General features: G+C 51.3%; 1 protein-coding gene across 9 annotated transcripts in view; it reads left to right on the plus strand.

Annotated features, from left to right (window-relative positions):
• The window catches only part of TECPR2 (tectonin beta-propeller repeat containing 2), a 105659-nt gene that overhangs the window by 39297 nt on the left and 45063 nt on the right, over positions 1-21299 (plus strand). For all 9 annotated transcript variants that reach the window (XR_006204087.1, XR_006204088.1, XR_006204089.1 and 6 more), the window contains exons 6-14: positions 2464-2776; positions 4350-4482; positions 7411-7725; positions 8491-9473; positions 11034-11217; positions 14028-14201; positions 16341-16521; positions 17655-17796; positions 20420-20660. Coding sequence is in view for 5 of the 9 variants with exons in the window: in XM_042944344.1 (XP_042800278.1) it covers positions 2464-2776; positions 4350-4482; positions 7411-7725; positions 8491-9473; positions 11034-11217; positions 14028-14201; positions 16341-16521; positions 17655-17796; positions 20420-20660 (2666 nt within the window). In the remaining 4 variants the exon portion in view is untranslated. The remainder of the gene's footprint in view (positions 1-2463; positions 2777-4349; positions 4483-7410; positions 7726-8490; positions 9474-11033; positions 11218-14027; positions 14202-16340; positions 16522-17654; positions 17797-20419; positions 20661-21299) is intronic.

The following is a 21299-nucleotide window of genomic DNA, read 5'->3' on the forward strand; positions in this document are numbered from 1 at the left end:
TCAGCAGGACTCAGGGCTGGACTGAAACTTTTTTTTTCTTTGTAATGGTTATTCATTTTTCAGAGAAAGAGAGAGCGCACGAGCACACAGGTGGAGGAAGAGCAGAGAGAGAGGGGGACACAGAATCCAAAGCAGGCACCAGGCTCCGAGCTGTCAGCACAGAGCCTGACGCGGGGCTCGAACCCACAAGTTGTCAGATCATGACCTGAGCCGAAGTTGGACGCTTAACCGACTGAGCCACCCAGGCGCCCCTGAAACTTTTTTCTAAATTTTTTATTTCTTTTAGAGAGAGAGAGAGAGAGAGAATGAGTGGGGGAGAGGGGCAGAGGGAGGGAGACAGAATCCCAAGCACACTCCATGGTCAGCGCAGAGCCTGACACAGAGCTCAGCCTCACAACCCTGGGATCATGACCTGAGCCAAAATCAGGAGTTGGACGCTCAGCTGACTGAGCCACGCAGCGCCCCTGGACTGAAACTCTTAAACTTTCAGGTCTGGCAGGAGCCTGAGATCAGGCAAAGTCGAGGGACAGTGAGAACTCAGAGGGGTGCCTGGGTGGCCCAGTTAGGGAAGCGTGTAACTCTTGATCCCAGGGTTGTGAGTTTGAGCCCCACGTTCAGTATAGAGATTACTTAAAAAATAGGATCTTTAAAAAAAAAAAAAAAAAAGAACTTCAGGATTACTGGTGGAAACATAGGTTGGTATAATCACGTTGAAAAAAGTTTGAAATTGTCTTCCAAACCTGAATTTGTTCTTATCCAGAAACCCAGCAGTTACCCAACAGAGCAGTGGTTCCATCTCTGAAAGGTCCTTGACAGACTCTTACACCTGTGCACTAGGAGGTCTGTGCGAAAATGCTCAGGGCACTACCGTTTAAAATAAAAATGTAGAAATAATGCAAATGCTCATCAGCAAGAAAGTGAATAAATAACTTGCAGACTACTGTGTAGCAGTCAGAATGAATGAGGTATAGCTTTTTTATCAGTAAAGATAAACCTTAAAAATATAATGTTAAGGGGCTCCTGGGTGGCTCAGTCGGTTGAGCATCCACCTCGTGATTTCGGCTCAGATCATGATCCCAGGTTGTGTGATCGAGCCCCACATGGGGCTCTGTGCTGACAGCACAGAACCTGCTTGGGATTGTCTCTCTCCTTCTCTCTGCCCCTCTTCTACTCATGTGTGCACTCTCTCTCTCTGTGTTTCAAAATAAATAAATAAACTTAAAGCAAGTTGCAAAAGTATACAAATGGCATCATACTTTTTTTATACAAATAAAATTGTAAATTTCATAGTGTTTAGGAATACATAGGTATGTGGTTAAACTGTCAGTAAAAGTAAGGGAATAATAAACACAAAATTCAGTCTAGTGGTCATACCTGGGGAACAGAGGGGCAGGAACTTTTTTAGGAACATGAGAGAACATCAGCAGTGTCGCTGATGATTTATTTCTGAAGTTGAGGGATGAATTCCCAGGTGTGCACTTCATTTATTAGACTTCATAACTTTTATGTACCTATAAATGCGTATATGTAATATAGTATATATATATAATTTATATATATGATATATACGATAAAACATATATAAAGCATACATTCTTTTGTGTTAGGTATTTCATAATTAAAAAAAATTTTTTAATGTTTATTTAATTTTGAGAGAGAGACAGAGATAGAGCATGAGTGGGGAAGGGGCAGGGGGAGAAGGAGACACAGGATCCAAAACAGGCTCCAGGCTCCGGGCTGTCAGCACAGGGCCTGATGTGGGCTTGAACCCACAAGCTGTGAGATCATGACCTGAGCCAAAGTTGGATGCTTCACCAACTGAGCCACCCAGGTGCCCCCATAATTTTAAAAATAGAGAAAAAATACCACGCCTGGGGACCAGAAGAGAAGCAGGTTCCTATGATGGGTTTAGACTCAGTTGTAGGCGTGATGCTCATTCATTGGGATGTGGGAGTGAGTACAGCAATCAGACGTTAAAAGGAACAGAATTTCCGAACAGGGGGAGGATAGTCAGACCTGGATTTGTCCGCATCTGCTTCAGTTTCCTTTTCTCGGACACAGGAGCTGTACTGTTCGCCACACGGGGCTGTGGTGAGGATTGAGCCAGAGGGTGGAGACAGAGCCTGGGGCCTGGCACCATAATAGTCACCATGAATCGGGATACTGGCTTAACAGTACTGGGTACACAGTTCTGAGGGGGTTGCAGGAAGTATGATACAGAGACCTTGTCCTCTGTGGGCAGAGATGACAATATGGTTCCATTAACAACAACAAAACAAAAACAACAACAACAACAAAAAAACATAGAAGAGGTTCTGAAAAGACATTAATCTTGTTTGGGCTTAGCCAAAAAATTCTTATTACAGTTGATATCAAGGGTTGACAACCATGGCTTTAAATCAGTTCATATTTGTTTTTTTTCTGGTTTTTTTTTTTTTTTTTTTTTTTTTCTTGTAATTTCAGCACTGGGAAATTTGGAGCTTGTTTTATACCAGGGCTCTGTAAGCAAAGTGATCTGACTTTGTATGCGTCACGGCCTGGGCTCCGGCTCTGGAAGGCGGACATCCATGGGACTGTTCAAGCCACGTTTATCTTAAAAGATGTCTTTGCCGGAGGAGTCAAGCCTTTCGAACTGTACCCGCGTCTGGAATCCTCCAACAGGGGAAGTTGCAGCTTACCTGAGAAGCACCTGGGGCTCGTTTCATGTTTCTTCCAAGAAGGCTGGGTGTTGAGTTGGAATGAATATAGCATTTACCTTCTAGACACCGTCAACCAGGTAAGTGACGTGATCGCACCACAGCTTTGGTGTCTGTAGGATGTTCATCCACAGACTGTCTCTCAGGATGATAGAAGGAACAATATTGATCCTAATGCTTTACTTTTTTCCATTGAGTCAGTTAAGGAAATCAAGTGATGGTCTGATTATTTTGTAGATTTGAAGAAATGTTTGGTTTTGGTAGAACCTTCTAGCTGTTCTGCCTCTAAGCAGGAGTCTCGTCTGCCCTACCTGGAACTTCCTCACCTGGAACTTGAGGGCAGAGTTAGTTGGGTTGGGGCCACCAAGCTGCCTTTTTGCCCCGAGTTGGTTTCTCTTCCTAAGGAGCACTTTGAAAGGCATTTTTGTATTCTTCACGTACAGACAATTTCAGTCTTCTTTCTCTGGGTACTCCAGGAACTTGATACACACTTGGTAGTTAGTGGGGTCGAAACGTTTGGTGATTACACATCAGTTCCTTTCTTCTGAGCCCTCACCCCCAGTGCTTTTCCCAACAGGTGCAATTAACTTCATTTTAGACGTAGAGAAACGGAGACAAAGGGTCTGTCCGTGTGTGCGTTATGGCTGCCGTCAGAGTCTTTCAAACTAAGGGCACGTTTTTAGCTATTCCTCAGGGTTATTAAAAATTAACAAAGAATTTAGACGCTTTTCTCTCTACGCTGAATGGCCTCTTGTTTGTATTGTTGGCCGAAAAGAGAATTTTTAAAACTTGTTGCAGGCTCTGGACATCCCAGGTGGCATCGGGGCCTCTCCCCGCCCCCCGTTCGTCCAGAGCTGTGAAGTGCAGTGCACATGAGTCTCTCCCACAGGAGCACACACAGTAGGGGCCTAGCCCAGGCAGCTCATCACTGCAGCCCAGGAGCGACGTGCCCGTGGACGTTTGTCCAGAGTGCTGTGAGCTGTGATGAGTCCTGGGCAGGGCAGGGCCACTGAGGCTGAGCTCGCCGGGGTCCGTTACCCAAGGAGGTGGTGTCTGAATCGGGTTGGAACTCTCCCAGGGAACAAGAGTCAGGAAAGGAGTCTGAGCAGAGGCCATGGCGTCACGGAGGAACAAGGCTGGGGTTTGGACTGGCCCGTTCCGCTCGGGGCACCTGTACCACAGCCCAGGGCAGTTGTGGGAGGCCGACGGGCAGGTCCAGCCGAGGAGGCTGAGCTCCACGTCCAAGGGGGTTGGGCGCAGGTGGGACGCGGTTCCGAGTGGCTGAGAGGTGGGGCAGACGACCCGCTCGGTCTCGTGAGTTTACCGGCAAGGTGACTGACTCCAGGTCACGTGCCTGTCAGATATTACCTGCTTTGGCTCTGAATTACTCTTTTTTAATTTAATCTCTACACCCAATGTGGGGTTTGAACTTACCACCCTGAGACCCAGAGTCCTGAGCTCCCCTGACAGAGCCAGCCAGGGGCCCTGCTTCGAATTACTCTTCAGAAGTTTCAGAAAGTGGCCATAACAAAGCACAGTTGTCATTTGACTTCGTAGGACCCCTGCACATGTTTGTGTGTTTTCAGCTATTACTGTTGCCTGGTTGTGTGATTTTCTTTTCTTTTCTTTTCTTTTCTTTCCTTTTTTGGACAGGCTACAATTGCTGGTTTGGAAGGATCTGGTGATATTGTGTCTGTTTCCTGCACAGAAAATGAAATATTTTTCTTAAAGGGAGATAGGAACATTATAAGAATTTCAAGCAGACCTGAAGGACTGGCATCAATAGGTTTGTATTTGTCATAAAATGTACTGTGTGTACGTAATTGTAGTTTACAATTTACAAACCCTCCCATCACTTCGCTTTTTCTAAACAGGTATTTGGAGGGTTTCCTGTGCTTCTTAAAATACGGTTTATGAGACTTTTCTTGAAGCTTACCTATTTCACAGCCTCCCGTTTGGTAGAGTGGCTCCGTGGGTCTGGAGGGTGGGAGGCTGGGCGAGGAGGGAGAGCACAGCACCCACATGACTGCTCTCTGATGTTTGGACGGCGTGTGGGATTAGTACTTCAGAAGATAGAGATTTGCCAAGATTTTAGAACACTTAAATCTGTTATCTGGGACATATCCTTTGCCCTTAACACAGTTCTTCTTATCGCATTGATTATTCTCTCTGCTCTTGACCTTTTTCTGTAATTCATACAAGCCCAGGTTCTAACGAGTGAATTGTCACACACGTTCTCACGCACACTTCGGTGGTCTGGGGCTCATCGGCAAGCTTGTTCCTGACGGTGATGACAGTGGTGTGGGCCCCACCTCCCCTCCCTCCACTCCGCTCTCCTCTCTGTCCTTGTCCTGTCTCTGTCACTCGCCTTGTTCTCCCTGTGTTCCAGAGATCACTAAGCACACGGCATTCCTGGCCTTGTAAGGTCCTGAGAACAACCTTAAATGGAAGGTACTGGTTTCATAGACGAGGAGACTGGGACTTAGGAAGATGCAGCTCCCCCTCCCCAGCCAGGCCCCCTTCCTCCCCGGGGTTGGAGCGGCCTCATCCCCTCCTTGCTCGCCGCACTCCTGTGGCCACCGTTGATGAGGTGGCCTGCAGGGCACCCCGTCCTCCAGCTGCCAGCCCTCTCCGAGCCCTTGCCCTCTCCCACTCACCCGGGCACTTAGCAGGCCCGAACGCTAGGTGTGTGGTGCTCTAGGACGTGGCCCGCTTCTGGCAGGATGGTGCTCCCTGCACCCTCCCCACTCCTTATTGAAGACCCAGGTCAGGGATTCCTGCATTTCTGAAACTTTCCCCGAGTGCTTCAGTTAAGTCAGCCCTCTCTTCACTTGAGTGCCCAGGGAGCTCCCTCCTGCCCTTCTGACCATGGAGCCATTCACTTACTGTGTACCTTACCCCACAAAATAGTAAACTTTTTGGTTGCAAGGATCTTGTGACTCCGCTTCGTGGGCCTACGCAGCACATGGCACGTAGAAAGAAGACCCTGAGTATTTGTTAATTCGTGGTGTCCCCATTTCACAGATTAGAAAACCAAGGACTAGGGGGGTAAGTGACAAGCCCCAAGCCAGTCAGCACGTCTTCTGATTTCTGCTTCTGCCAGCATTTCTCCTCTTCCTCCTGCCTTGCCGCGCTGGTCAGAAATGGGGCCCCTTTGCTGTAGCCACGGCCTTGCGGGGTCCTGGCCTCAGGGGCATCTTTGCTGTTACTTCTCTCGCCAGCATGAGCTCGCATCTGAGTCCCTGCAAGCGAGGGAGCGGAGGTCCTGGACCGAAGGGTGGGCGGGTCGCAAACCCCAGGCCTTCCGAGCGGAGCAAGGCGGGGAAGAGGAGCCCCGGGGGGCAGGCCGCTGGGCTCCATGCGACAGGCCTGCCTGAAGCCTTACTCCAGCCTCATCTCTTTTCGTAATGTTTAGAGTACAAACCGCAGCAAGTAGGAAATTGTACCGAACAGTGTCTCATTAGCCACATATTTACCTCTCGGAAAGATGAGTGTCATAAGGGCTGTCTTGGCCCCGAATTAACCATCTCTTAAGAGATGGCCAGGTGGGGCTGGGGCAGCAAGTGAATTACCTCTTAAGTCAGAGGGTGAGTCGGGATAAATACTCCAAATTCTAGTCGTGGAAAGTGCGTAAGTTCTGACTTTTGAGTTTCTGAGCTGGCGTTGTCAGTGTCGTCAGGGGCAGCGTGGCCCCTGGGGACAAGTAAGCTCTACACCACTGCCTTCCGGCAGGACTCTCTCACAGCAATGAACATGGTCTGTATCTGCTCTGACCGGTAGGTGGCCGCTGCCCACACGTGAGTGCCACAGAATTTTAAATTTCATTTGGCTTTGACGGGAAATAGCTGCATGTGGCAGCGGCCACTGTATCGACAGGGGAGCTCTGGACCCAGACCTGCCACCAACCTGCGTGCTCTTTGACAAGTCGCTTCCCTGCCCGGGCTTCACGCAGAGCAGAACCCTCCCTGTCAGCCCCCAGTGTGCACGCCACGGCCGACAGTCTGCCCCCGACGACCCTCACAAGAGGACGGGGATTCCCGTCTGTCTGGTTGATGGCCCCAGAACGGTGTGGGGCACATCGTGGGTACTCGGTCACAAACAGGTGGCTGAACGGGTAAAGTGGTCCCTAGTCCTGTGGCTGGAACCCTTCTGGCCACAGTGACTCTGGTGTCGTGTTGAGAAGGATGCTGCTCTCTGCTTGCTCTGGACGCTGCCTTGTTAACATACTTCTCCATCCTGACTTGGTGCTAGCAGGAAATCACCTTCACTCCTTGAATTTCAAGAAATAGGATTAGAGGAGGGCACCTGGGTGGCTCAGTTGGTTAAGAAATAGGATTAGAGGTACACGTGTGTTTTTCAAGTGCCTCTCGAGTAGTAGTATATTAGGGCGTGGTCTAAGTATGGGATGTCACTAAGCCCATTTCTCTTCTTTATAAATTCTTTGTGAATTGATGTGAGAAATGCTGTATACTTAGTGGCGTTCCCGGACTCTTGAGTTATTTGCAAAAGGCAGCTGTGGGGAATCCTTTTCCTGATTTGGGTACGTGCGCTTTCTGCAGCCCAGAACCGTTTGTTGGAATCTTCTGTGCGATTCTTTTAGTTTCGTTAGTTTCTGTGACTCCGGCAGGCTGGTGTTCAGGAGGGTTAGCAGACCTGAATGAGAGCACGTCGACTATCTTGTAACCAGTAGTAAAACCCATCCCTCCTTTCCCAGCGCGAGACAGCCTGGAGACGTCCGGGTGCACAGAGCAGGTGTCCGGGCAGCGCGCGGAGAAGCCGTCGGGGGCCACAGTTTCTGAGACGAGGCTCAGGGGCTCTTCCGTGGCCAGCTCCGTGGCCAGCGAGCCACGGAGCAGGAGCAGTTCTCTCAACTCCACCGACAGTGGCTCCGGGCTCCAGGCGGCGCCAGAGCCGGGGAGGGGTGGCCAGCCCGCCTCACAGAGATTCAGCGTGATCAGCTCAGAAGAGTTTGAGCAGGAGCTCGTGGTGAAGCCGCTGAAAGTGAGAAAGAAGAGGAAGAAGAAGTCAGGTACGGCCTGTGGCACCGCACGCGCTGACTCCTCACGTAGGGGGTGCTGCCCTCACGGAGCGAGCGCCTGCCCACTCGGGTGAGGGGAGGCAGGGAGGGTCTGCGGCCATCACGTGTCCCCCTCTGTGGAGGGGCTTTGCCGTGAAGTATTTCGTAAGTTGCAAAAGAGCGCCACGCACACGTAAAGCGCTTCCGCGAGGTTTAAATCCTGTAACGTGCACCTGCGTACTTACCGCCCTGCTTGCTGGCCCTGGGGTTCCACTTCTCAATATTCAGGTAAAAATTTGGATCTGTCTACATATACCATGTGTTAGACCAGAGTCTGTGAACCCGGGTGGAAGGAAAGTCATGGAGGCAGAGGGATCACTACGTTTGGGGTTGGCTGTGTTACAGACGTGCGATCTAACAGAGAACTCGTTTAACTCTGCTCCTTGGTTCCTGTTAGGCCTCCCTAGCTACAGATACCGCAGTATCGAAGGACAGGTATCGGACTGCTGAGCGTTTTAATCATTTTAAACAGTTGATCTGTAGTCCATCTGTTCCTTTGTTTTTTCCCCTTAACATTTCTTGAGCGAGGCCTCAGAGCCCATCAGCCTGTCTGACGGTTGCGTCCATTTAAAACACCTCTGCGTTAGGATAATTCATACTTCACTTAGGTTTCCGTCGTTTAAGATGCATTTTTTCTTGAGCCAAAATTTTGTTTTTTAGTCTCTTACCGTTTATGCAGAGTCATCCGTCATCTTAAACGTTCTTATTTTAAATTAGAAGGTGGAAGCCGGAGTGCCTGCCACAGTTCCCTTGAGTCAACTCCCTGCTGTGAGTTTCCGGGTGACAGTCCCCAGTCCTTGAGCACAGACCTGCTGTCCGTGACCTCAAGTTTGGGCAGCATTGTGGATCGCTCGAGCACAGAGTCTCCTGACCGGGAGAGTAACCTCAGCGGGGAGGTGAATGGTGTCCTGCAGGAGAATAATGACCCCGAAGCGTTCAGTGTCCTGGAGGTGCCTGAGCCTGCCCCTGACGTACTGAATGAAGGGCGTGACAGTAGACCTGAAAGTCCACGATGGAACCACGCAGGCGAGACGGAGCCACACAGGGGAGTGTGGACTTCACTCTTGGAGCTGAGAGAGGCTGTGGAAGGCAGTGATGTTACCGACCTCAGAGAGGAGCCTTGCCCCGCAGACGAGGGACTGAATAGCAGACAGTCACCCTGGCGAGAACAGGCCCGGGAAGCAGGGGACATGGAGCCCGATGACCCCCAAAGCACTTTTTCTGAAGCCCCCTTCCTAGACTCACCCCCGGTGCCTTCAAGCCTCAGCTGGGCCCCCCACGCGGAGCAGCGGCTGCCGGGGACCAGAGCTGGCGAAGGCGGCGCCGAGGGGCCCGGCAGGGGGCAGGGCTTCCTAACGCACGTGGAGGCCCCCGGCCACCTCGGCTCATCTCCCTGGCACGCTGTCACTGACAGTGACACAGGCCTAAAGGAAATGGCGGCCTCGGAACGTGACCTGGGGAGTGCGGGAGGACGGCGGACTCCCCCGGTCTCTGCCTTGGCGACTCGCACCCGTGAGCCGCGGCTGGAGCAGCCTTCCCGGGACCAGGTGTTAACGTCCAGCGACGAGGAGGACATCTATGCCCAAGGGTTGCCTTCATCTTCTTCGGAGACGAGCGTGACTGAGCTCGGGGGTAGTCGCTCCCTGCAGGACCTGAGCCAGCCCGGCACAGAAGACACCGGGCTGCTAAAGTCAGATCAGGTATGTGGGTTTGTGGTGGCCAGTTTCCTGTGGGTCCACCCGACGATGCACGCGGTTAAGGAGGGGGACTCTCAGTCATCCTGCATAAGGAGATTTCTTTAAAGTGCTTGCTTTTCTTAGCAGATGATTCTTATTCAGTGTATTTGGTTTCAAAACTAACCACGTATTGTGACTTTTCCTGCTGAGTAGTTGTGAGGCCCAGATTATGAGTGTGAACTTAGGTGTGCTTTCCCCAGATGTACCACTGGATTCCCTCGATGCCGATATGTGTATCGTTTGGGCAGCTCTCACCGCCTGCTGGACACCGTTAAGCACTTTATGAGTCCAGCTCATTTACTCTAAAAACAAAACAAGCTGTGAAGTTGGCGCTGCCGTGGTCCCCGTTTTACAGCGGAGGGAACCGCAACTCGGTTAAACGGCTTGCACAGGTCCCATAGCAAGTGGAGCGCAGGGCTGGCCCCGGGACCGTCTCCCAGCCTCTGTGCCGTCCCGCCTTCAGAATGAAATGTCCCGCTTACTTGCTTTGAGACCAATGCCGAAAGGTTAGACCTTCCCCTCGGTCCCGCCTGCACCCACCCCCTCTTGAGAGCCCTCGGTTGCAGGCCCCGCGGCACGTGGACGGCCAGTTGGGATCTCAGAGTCTTGAGGAGGCAGACATACGTGCCGATCGTCTCAGCTGAGCGAGACTCTGGGCCGATGGAGGAGAGCACAGGGCGGGGCTCTGGGAAGCTGCGAGGCGCCAGCCAGGCAGACGACGTCCTGGGAGGGCAGGCTGTTGGGATTCTAGGCCAGAACTCTAGAAAAGCCCTCCCCTGGGTGATCGGGAACCTGGCACTCGGAGGACTTCTCCCCTACCTGCTGACAGTCTTCCCCCCCATCCCAGTAGCTGGAAAAGCCCAGAAATTTTGCGGCACGTTGGGGAGGAGGTTGAGAAAGACTTGTCACGGGGCGCAGGGCCGGATTGGCAAGGGTCGGGCGCCATTCTCTGTGAAGCAGTTGACTTGCATATTCAAGTGATTGTGCAGGTACATCGATTTCTTCTGCAGCTTCAGAAAACTGTCAAACTACAACGACTCATTTAGCTTTGATTTTTAAAAAGAATCCAAGCAGCCAAACTGTTGGTCTCCAAAATTCTGCCAGGCTGAGCATCTTGGCCAGATTTCCATCAGCCACACGGTGTGCCCCATGTCCAGTGATGGGGACCGTATTTAAAACACTAGGTAGCGTATCTGCAAGGATCGGAGGCACGAAATAGCAATTTGCACAAACGTATAAAGCGCGGTACGCCTGTGCACAAAGCACCGCATTAGGAAGGTGTTCTCGGATGACACGGTGTTAGCCGGGGATGCTGTGGGGTCCCAGTAGGAGACGGCAACTCCCATTTCAGAGCGCTCGCTTCTCTTCGAGCACGGCCCAGAGACAGCGGGTCCCCGCCTGTCTTCTCAGAGATCCTCGGGTCTGCGAGCTGAAGGACGCCCTGAATGCTTGGCCTGCTGATGAGAGCACGACAGCGCAGCTCTGTCCTCTGCCACAGAACTCACCAGGCTCTGTCCTTGTCAGTTTGCAGAGAGCTGGATGGGGTACTCTGGCCCCGGCTACGGCATACTCAGCCTGGCGGTCTCCGAGAAGTACATCTGGTGCCTGGACTACAAAGGCGGCCTGTTCTGCAGCGCGCTGCCGGGCGCCGGGCTACGCTGGCAGAAGTTCGAAGACGCCGTCCAGCAGGTGGCAGTCTCACCCTCAGGTCGGCCTCCCCGGCTCCCTGCTGGCACCCCTGCAGCCCGCCTCACACACAGTGGGCCCTGCAGTGGCCCCATCCCTTCGGCAGACCGTCCCGTTCCTCCCGTTCCTCCCATTCCTGCAGGTTTGGGGGGTTTTCTCCCACAGAACAGGGGTCACTCCATTTGACATCAGTTAACAAATAGAGTAAATGGATGTCTAGTTTGAATTTTTGTTTTGTTTATTAATTGCAATGGTGACACATGAAATTGTTTTTATAAGCTATACAAATAGCTTGAATTTGGGGGGTATTTTTGAGAGATTAACATATCTCTTATAAAAAGAAAATCTGTTTCAAAAATGAAGGCCTTTGGGCTGATTGAAAAATAAAATGTGTTTGTTTCCTATTGTTGCTTTAACGCAACTGAACTAATGAAGGTGGGCCTGTGGATGTGTTGGATATGTTCAGATCATTTGGTTTCCTTCCTAGAAATTATTTTTTAATGAGCGATGTGTATGCTTTAGCCAAATAATCTACTCCCTGAGAGTAGAAGAAAAATGTGTTCATTCTCACAAGCCGTACTTAGGCTAACCATTTTTAGTGAACCGTAGCAGACGTTTCCTGAATGAGGTTCGACCAGACTTTCAGCCTGTACTTCCCCTACCTGTCTAGAATCATTTGCTCATCTGTTTCGTCATAATGTTGGCCACTTCACCTATTAGGGGGTAGGTAGGTAGAATAGAAGTATTTCTACGCATTTGCCTCATAGTAACGAACTTATTGTTGGGACGTTGGAATAGAAGTCAGACATTGGAGGGACGCCTGGGTGGCTCAGTCTGTTAAGTGTCTGACCCTTGATTTCAGTTCAGGTCTTTTTTTTTTTTTTTTTTTTTTATGTTTGTTTATTTTGAGAGAGAGTCTTCCTGAGCGGGGGAGAGGCAGAGAGAGGGAGAATCCCAAGCAGGCTCTGCATTGTCAGCACAGAGCCCGAAGCAGGGCCTGAACCCACGAACCGTGAGATAATGACCTGTCAGCTCAGGTCTTGATCTCAGGGTTGTGAGTTGGAGCCCCACACTGAGCGCTGCACTGGGCATGAAGCCTATTTAAAAAAAAAAAAAGAAGGAGGAGGAGGAGAAGGAGAAGTCAGACAGTAGAATAGAAATCAGACCAAACGTACTCTGTGGCCTTTGACTCCTGCTCTGTAACTTCAGTGTGCCTTCAGCTGGATTTCCTTTGACCCTTTCCAGGTCACTGTTTAAAATACCAGTTTGTTCCAGGTTGCTTTGTTTTAGCTCTTTGCTTATTTGAAAATTATTTTTCCTTAGTGGCTGAGACATAGTGTATTTTGTTAGCGGGCCTTATATAACTGTGCGTTTTCATTCTTTCTCTGTCATTCGCTTCTGGGTTCATCTCCCCAGCCATCTAAAAGCTTTGGTCCCGTCCTGATTCGGTTGACTACTTTGTGTCTCCAAAACGTTCAGGCCCTCGTTGACCTAGGGAGGGTTCTGTCTCCACCAGCTCAGTGTCTGAGCTGAGGGGCCCTGCAGTCTTCAGGGGGCACCGAGCCCCGTGGCGTCCAGGGTGTGCTCCGGGCTCGGCCGTCTGTCCTGCTTTTCTGCTCTTACCTCAACTCCTACTGTCAGACCCTCTGGTCTGGCCTGGCTGTGCTCTGCTGATTCACGTGGTTTCTTACACGTGGCTGCCTGGCCTGTGCTACACCCTCCGTCCACATAGAACACCTTCCTCCTTCCCTCCCCTTCTTCATGTCTTTTCTTTTCGCTTTCTTTTCTTTCAATTGTATTTCAGGAATAAACTTGAATGGTTCGTCACTTACATGTAACACCCAGTGCTCATCCCCACAAGTGTCCTCCTTAATGCCCATCCCCCACCCTCAGTTTGTTCTCTGTAGTTGAGTCTCTTACTGTCTGTCTCCCTCTCTGTTTTTATCTTATTTTTCCTTCCCTTCCCCTATGTCCATCTGTTTTGTTTCTTGAGTTTCATATATGCGTGAAATCATATACATTTGTCTTTCTCTGACTGATTTTGCTTAGCAAATACATTCTAGCTCCAACCACATTGTCACAAATGGCAATGTCACAAATGGCAAGATTTCTTTCTTTTTGATTGGCAAGTAATATTCCAGTGTGTGTGTGTGTGTGTGTGTGTGTGTGTGTGTGTGTGAAAGAGAGAGAGAGAGAGAGAGAGAGAGAGAGAGAGAGGGACAGAGGATCTCAAGCAGGCTCTGCACTGACAGCAGAGATCCCGATGCAGGACTCCAGCCCATGAACCACAAGATCATGACCTGAGCCAAAGTTGGACGTTGAACCAACTAAGCCACCCAAGGGCCTTCTTCACCTCTGTGTCTCAGAATCCCTTTCTGAGTGAAAAAGGATAGCCCAGCTCAAATGCTTCTTTTCCGTGCATCTTATCCCCTTAGCTGATCCAGAAATGCCTCCTTTGTGTCCCTGTGGGACTTTTCAACCTCTGGTGGGGCACCAGTTGTGCCTCCTAAGGTAACCGCGTCAGCGCTACCACTGCCCGGCTCTGCCGTGTCGTCGATATGTTCTCACCTCCAGTCTCCCTAGCAGCCCCGTAAGGAATGGATGAGAAAATGAGGCACGGGGACGCCAGGCGACTCGATGCCCGAAGCCACATGGCTGGTGGGTGGTGGCCAAAGGCTCATCCTTGGCGCTGCGGGCCCTTTCCCCAGTTGGGGTAGAAGCAGAAGGGAGAGAGCGGTTTTAGAAATCTCTCTCCCCGACACAACCAGAGTGAAGTTTTTTGTGTGAATCACAACATTTACTGGATAGTGAATAGCATTTGTATTTCCGCAGGCGCCCTCCTCTGGAAGATTGAACAGAAATCTAACCGAGCTTTTGCTTGTGGAAAAGTGACCATCAAGGGAAAGCGGCACTGGTACGAAGCGCTGCCCCAGGCGGTTTTTGTGGCCCTGAGCGATGACACGGCCTGGATCATCAGGACGAACGGAGACCTATACCTGCAGACAGGTAACTGGAGGCTGTGCTCCAGCGCCCGGCGGTTTGGGGGTAATTGCTTCCTACCGTCCTTCACTTTGTTAGGGACATGCTTAGAACGGTCGCAATGACTAAGGAGCTAAAATCGATGTAAATTAAAGCATTTCTGGAAAGACAGTATTTGCCATTGGAATAAATTAGCAATTTCCCGCTATTGACTCACATTCAGCCCAGGACAAATTTAAGGCAAAGATTAATAGGATTAATTAGTGAGATACAGAAACAGATTTTTCTCCTTCTGGCCAACCGTTGCCTGTCACACGTGCTACAATATCGAATCTTAGCGGGAAGGAAAATGACATTACAGTCATTTTTTCCTTTAGGTTATGGCTGGATTTTTTTCAGCCAGGTCAAGGCCTGCTTCTGTATACTTGTTCACATGTGGGTCTGGAAGAAACACTGAGAGAGAATTTGATCAAAGTAGCAGTTCAACTTGGTTCTAATAAACTGCTCTGCGGGGAACCTTGAGCTGCTGCAGGAGACACAGGGAGACTTGCTTATTAAACACCAAGTGTAACAAGAGTGAGTGTTAGTGTCCTGTCAGCAAAACGGTCTGTGAGTTTCCAAAGGCAGTGTGATTTGCCGGCATCGGCAAAGGCTGTGGGGCACGGAGCTCTTCTTTGGTCGTCAGGAGGCCGTAGTGGATTTACGTAAAGATCGGTCTTCTGACCATTTAATATCGCTGATTTGGAGAGAATGTTTTAATCTGCTATGAGCCGTCAGCCAGGGATGACTCTCTGAGATTGAAAGCCTTTGCACCTGTGGCTCTCTGTCGCCTGTGGGAGGGCCAGCATCCCCGAGAAGCTGCTGCCTGAGCCCTGGTGGTCAGCCTTGCCAGCTTCTGGGCCACCTGCCAGTCCCGGTCTCTCCATTCTAGTTCCTGTGTCTCCCTTCAAGTGCAGAGAGCTCTGGAAAGGCAAAGGCATCTCCAGTTTCCAAGGGCATCTGAGTTTCGTTCCTGGTGGGGAACGGAGTGCTTGTGGCCTGGGGTTGGGGAGTGGCGGACCAGACCTACCGCGTCAGTGCCTGCGGCTGGCCTGAGGATCTGTGGTGGAGGAAGCCCCGCAGGTGACTCTCCTGGTCAAGGACGAGACGTGCCGCCAGGGACGTGGTACACGGGGTGCTTCTGCGATTAGGCGGGGCGCACCCTCAAGCAGCGAGAACTCATCGCAGGCCGACGCCACGGAGGATGGGCTTTTAGTTACCGGCTGCTCTGCCAGCTCCTGAGGAGAGGCTCCAGGCTCGTGAGACAGGCTACAAGGAGGTGGGGGCAAGAGCCCCGGCCGGGGAGTCAGGGACCCTCAGCTCTGGCCCTGCCGTGGCCTTGCCTTCCATCTAGGGTCCCCCCACCCCCACTCCCGCCAACTAGGTGAGAGCAGGGAGAGGGCCGCTGCCTTGTCAGAGCTGCTCCTCGGAGGGTCAGAGGAGGGGCGGAGGCCTCGGAGCCCCGCCGTCGCCAGCGGCTGCCACAGCAGCTCGCTCACCCGGATGCTCTGAGGGGCACGGCCGCAAAGCATGGGAGGGCCTCGGGAGCGCTGCTGCTCTGGGCCCGGGCCTCCTGGCTCAGCCTCTGGCCGCTCTCCTGCTCTGGGCCTTCTTGTTCTTTCCAGACTTCGTAAGATACTTGGGGACGCCGGATTCCGAGCTGTGTTATTCCTTCAGTTTTCTTTTTTTTTTTTAATGTTTATTTATTTTTGAGAGAGAGAGCGCCAGAGCATGAACAGGGGAGGGGCAGAGAGAGAGGGAGACACAGAATCTGAAGAAACAGGCTTCAGGCTCTAAGCTGTCAGCACAGAGCCCGACGCGGGGCTCTAACCCATGGGACTGTGAGATCATGACCTGAGCCGAAGTCGGACGCTCAACCGACTGAGCCACCCAGGCGCCGCCCCCCCCCTTCAGTTTTCAAAGCGCATCTGCAAACACTTCAGATAGACGCCATACTTAAGCACAATTTCGCCATTTTTTGTTGACTGACCCTTAGAAAGACAAAGTACTTATTACAAAAGAACAGGCAAAATACCGAAAAAAGGAAAAGAAGCCGAAGACAGAATACAAATGAGGTGTGAAATCCTGATTGTGTGTTGGGGGGCTTCCTGTCTGTCTCCCTGGCAGGTCTCAGTGTGGATCGCCCCTGTGCCAGAGCCGTGAAGGTCGACTGTCCATACCCACTGTCCCAGATCACAGCCCGAAACAGCGTGGTGTGGGCGCTGACAGAGCAGAGGGCCCTCCTGTATCGGGAGGGCGTGAGCAGCTTCTGTCCTGAAGGGGAGCAGTGGAAATGTGACATCGTCAGGTATCCTCAGGAAGAGCAGAGACCTCTCCATCGGCTCTCTTGTCCCACCCTCGGTTCTTTGCTCGACTCCCCTTGAGGCACCCATGTGAGCCCGTCCTGGCCAAGGCTGCTTCTCTGGAGCTCTCCGTGGGGATAGCATTCTCTGGAATTCTCAGGAGCCAGTGTCGGCAGCCTGACCTTGGAGACGCCCTGTGCCTGCCGCTGCCTGGCAGACTGGGCGTCGGGTCAGAGCTCAGTTTTTTGAAATGCTGCTGCCCTCTTGTGTAACCCCGAGCATCACGGCATCCCGAGTCTCTCATGACAGTCTCTGTTCGGCACCGCCCAGTGCTGTCGGGTGGTTTCTGTTTACAGTCTCAACGGTTTAGGGCCAAATGTTTTTATTATCATCCTAGTCCGTGGTAATCAGTCTCTGAATTTTAATTCGTTGGGTTACTTGTACCACTCAAAATTTTATTTGCAGACCATCAAATCGTGTTGCTGATTAGAAAAATGAGGCTAGGATGCCCTTGGTTTGAACCTAGCAGCCCAGTAAACTTGAGCAGGTAGCTCCTGGGAGCCTCCCTCGGGCTGGGCTGGGCGCTCGAGGGGGTCTGCCCGGTGCCCTCCCCTCCCAGGGCTCCTGCTCCGGGGGAGCCACGTAACCGGCTGGTGCCAGTTAGCGTAGATGGTCCTAAACCGGGAGTGCGGCCCGGCTGAGCCTCGAAGCTGGCGAGGGCTTCACCAGAGGGGCACGAGGGAGAAGGGCCCTGCCCGCAGCGAGATGGCGTGTGCCCAGCTGCTGCCGCCCGGCACAGCCTGGCACATGGGGGGCGCCTCCACTCGCTAGATTGCGCAGGAGGGAGCAGCGGAGGGTGTGGGGCTCCAGGCCTCACGTCCCTTAGGTGCCTGCATTCTTTTCTTGTAGGGTATTTTCTCGTCCCTGCCGGGCCGGGTCTTCAGTATGTCTTTCGGAAGCTGCCACACATTTAAACAACATACACTGCACAGTAATGTGACTCAAAACTGGACCTTCTGTCCTTGGAACTGGTGGGTGGGGTCCAGACCCAGCCAGGAGACACTTGATTGCCACATTCCTAGTCACGCTGGGCGCTTGGAGCGTGGGTGCTGACTCCCGTGTTCTCTCCCGTTCCCAGTGAAAGGCAGGCTTTGGAACCTGTCTGTATAACCCTTGGGGACCAGCAGACTCTGTGGGCCCTGGACATCCGAGGGAACCTGTGGTTCAGGACCGGCATCGTTTCCAAGAAGCCTCAGGGAGACGACGACCATTGGTGGCAAGTAGGTGCTCAGCTCCAGGGCCACTGGCCAGAGTGTCTCCCCGGGTTGGGAGCTCTGCTCCCCGTTTCTAGCCCTTGTCTTCTCCGTAAAGAGACTGGGAAGGTTGGACCGAATTAAGAACACTCACTCTTTACTCTTTGAGGAGTTAAACTTCGCCGTATTTGAGCACGTTAGAAACATCAAGGGCTTTTCGCCGTAGGAGATCACTTACAAAGCTCTCTTCGCTTAAATTTACAGGCTTTGTTTATTGTTTCTTTTTTTGTTTCGGTGTTGCTTAGTAATTTATCCTCACGTGCTAAACAAGCCCAGGGAAGACCTAGGTAATGATGATGTTTAGGAAGAGCTAGACGGTGAGTTTGGAAACCCAACCTGCAATTCGAATTCATCTCTCTCCGCTTGCTCTCAAGGTCTCTAAGCAGGCAGTGTTTCAACAAAGAAAGGAGAATGTTCCCACGTGTTCCAAGGAAAGGAAACACTCTGCGTCATAGTAGGGTATGAGCAAGCTAACTTTTCGTGACTCGGTCACAGCCAGAGTGGCCTAGAACGTGTCTTCAAAGAAGTTGTCCCTTCCCCTCTTTGGTACCGTTCAGTGTAACTGTAGCTGCCCTCCCCCCCCCCCCCGCCCCCCTGCCGCCTCGCCTCCTGCTCCCATCAGCAAGGTTGTTCTGACCCTCAGCAGTTGAAAAATAAGCAATGTCTCTTCAGTGTTTGTCTCCACTGGTTCAGGTTTAAAAAAATTTTTTTAATGTTTATTTAATTTTTTGAGAGAGAGAGCGTGAGCCAGAACATGAGCAGGGGAGGGGCAGAGAGAGAGGGAGACCCAGAATCTGAAGCAGAGGTTCCAGGCTCTGAGCTGTCAGCACAGACCTCGACGCGAGACTCGATCCCACAAAGTGCGAGATCACGACCCGAGCCGAAGTCAGACGCTTAACCGACTGAGCCACCCAGTCGGGTTCCAAAATAAAACCAGGTTCAGGTTTTATTGTTGCCTCAGACTTGCTGTGTTGAAGGCAGTTCTTTCATTAGTGGCGCTTAGGTCTTTTGAATGAGAATGTGAAAAATAAGTTGTGTTTGCTATTTAATGAATAAGTATATGTGTACGTATGTCTCTAATTTGATATGCCAGATACTACCTGAGAAGTCATACAAGTGATTTTAAAATATCCTCTCCATGCTTGTAACTGTGTTGTATGGTTATACACACACACACACACACACACACACACACACACACACACTCTGTCTCTCATGTATGTATGTACCCAATTCCATTTTTAAATAACATAAAGTTAGATACCACTTACCATAATATTGAGAACCTTATCTTTAGAGAACTTTAATTTGACAGAATCCCCTACGAGGTATTTGGAAGCGTAGCTATTCTAATTACCGTAAGACTGATTTCTCTGTAGCTCTAGAGCCAGCTTTATGTTTGGCTGCTAAACCTTTCTTTTTTTTAATGTGCATCTTGCTTATCTGCAAGTGTGGGGTGCTAAGGCGGTCTGTCACAGACTCGCTGCGTGGCCTTGGCGTGTGCACTCCCAAGGAAGAACAGAGCTCGCTGGGCCGGCACACAGCAGTGTGCGTCGTGAACCCCGGAGCTGGGTGCCCAGCGTTCTGTGGGCTGCGATGGAGACCACCCAGCCGGGCTGGCGGAGCGCTTGCCGACAGTAGGAAGTGGGGCCGCGGGGTCCTGATGTGATCTGATGTTCACTTAAACTTCAGTTAGGGCGGTGGCTCATCCTTCCATGGATTTGGAAAAAAGCGGATTTGTACACTTAAGTACCGAGTGTTGCGGTAATTCCCTTTTTGTTTGCTTTTGTTTATTATAAATTAAGTTCCCTATGATAAACGACGTCCCTTTCACTCGATCGTGTGTGACCTGGGAACGTGGCCTGCACAAGGCTGTCCTCGGAGTAGGGGAGCGACATTCTCTATAATCCAGCTCGACGGGGGCAGACGTATACATGACAGTCACAGGGAATCAGATTTTGACCATCTTAGAAAGAACTTTCTCACAACCAGAGCTGCCGAACAGGGAGAGGCTCTCCCCAGAGGCGCCCTGGAGAGTGTCTTTCGGGAATGTTAGAGAAGCAGCTTGCACACGTGAACCAGGGTGTGCCCTTCGCGTCCAGGGCAGTCCCAGCTCGTGCTGTTGAACTGGTGTAATTACTGACAGTCCTAGTCTAGACCGTAACCCTACTTACAATACCTCGTTTAACCCGTGTTGTGATTCTGAGGACCGCACACTGTTGTCTGTTGGAAATACCTAACTTTGAAAGCAAAATCACCCATTCTCACTGATTAGAATAAAAGGCTTTGGGGGCCTGAGGGGGTCACAGGTAATCACAACAGTAATACATGCTGTTGTGACGGTCCATATCCTATGAAAACGTAGAAAACAGAAGGGGACGTTTTCTGCCATCCCTCTAAATCCGACCCTCAGAATTAGCTGCAGCTGGTGGTCTGGTAGCGTCCTGCCGGCCTTGCTTTGGTGCCGACACGGTGGGCACGTGCACACGTGTGTCAGGTGTTGCCGCACGAGGGCCGAGCCTCGCTGTCCGTGCACAGGGGTAGGGCGCTTGTGACCGCTGAGAGCAGGGTGTCTTTCCGTCCCCTCCAGGTGAGCATCACAGACTACGTGGTGTTCGACCAGTGCAGCTTATTCCAGACCATAATCCATGCCACGCACTCGGTGGCCACCGCAGCCCAGGTGCCCGTCGAAAAGGTGGCAGATAAACTGCGCATGGCCTTTTGGTCTCAGCAGCTTCAGTGCCAGCCAAGCCTTCTCGGGGTCAACAACAGTGGCGTCTGGATCTCCTCAGGCAAGAACGAATTCCATGTCGCTAAAGGAAATCTCATCGGTGGGTGAATTACTTGTCTTTTTACGTTGACTTGATTGGCAGCTTCACTTTAAAGCCAGCATTGAAACAAAAGCTTTAAGATCTCAACTTCAGAAGATAATTTGGTGCCAGTGTGTGAAGTGTTTGTGACGGAGGCGTTCTTTATGCTTTGTATCAGTTTCCTTTTTTTTTAATCTGTCATTCCTGCAACTTGGGTACCAGCATTTGGCTGGTGTGTGATCAGTTTCTACTGGGAATCTGTGATGATACAGAAACGGCAGATGGAGCTCATTTTTATGTTCATAATTCCACATTCAAATGAAAAAGCGCACCCAAACTACAGTGCTCAGCAAGACAGAATAGTCCATTTACTAGAGGAAAAGTTCTTTCACTGTGGGGAATGAAGGCTCTGACGAGATCTGTGAGTGTCGTTAAGAATCCACGTGTACCCACGAGGACTTCGTTTCTATGAGTGAAGCCCAGCTTTGTGCATTTTTTCCAGCTCACCTCCCTCTGCACATCTCACCCGCCCACCCACCCAGCTGACCCTGGGCGGGACTGGGCTCTGCTTGTCAGCATAGAAAGGAAAACAAGGGACTGGCCTCACAGCACTGGTGTGGACCTCCTAATGTAAGGGCACTCTAGAATTAGCTGTAAGAG

The sequence above is a fragment of the Panthera leo genome, chromosome B3 (assembly GCF_018350215.1).
Source record: "Panthera leo isolate Ple1 chromosome B3, P.leo_Ple1_pat1.1, whole genome shotgun sequence".
Taxonomy (NCBI): Eukaryota; Metazoa; Chordata; class Mammalia; order Carnivora; family Felidae; genus Panthera; species Panthera leo.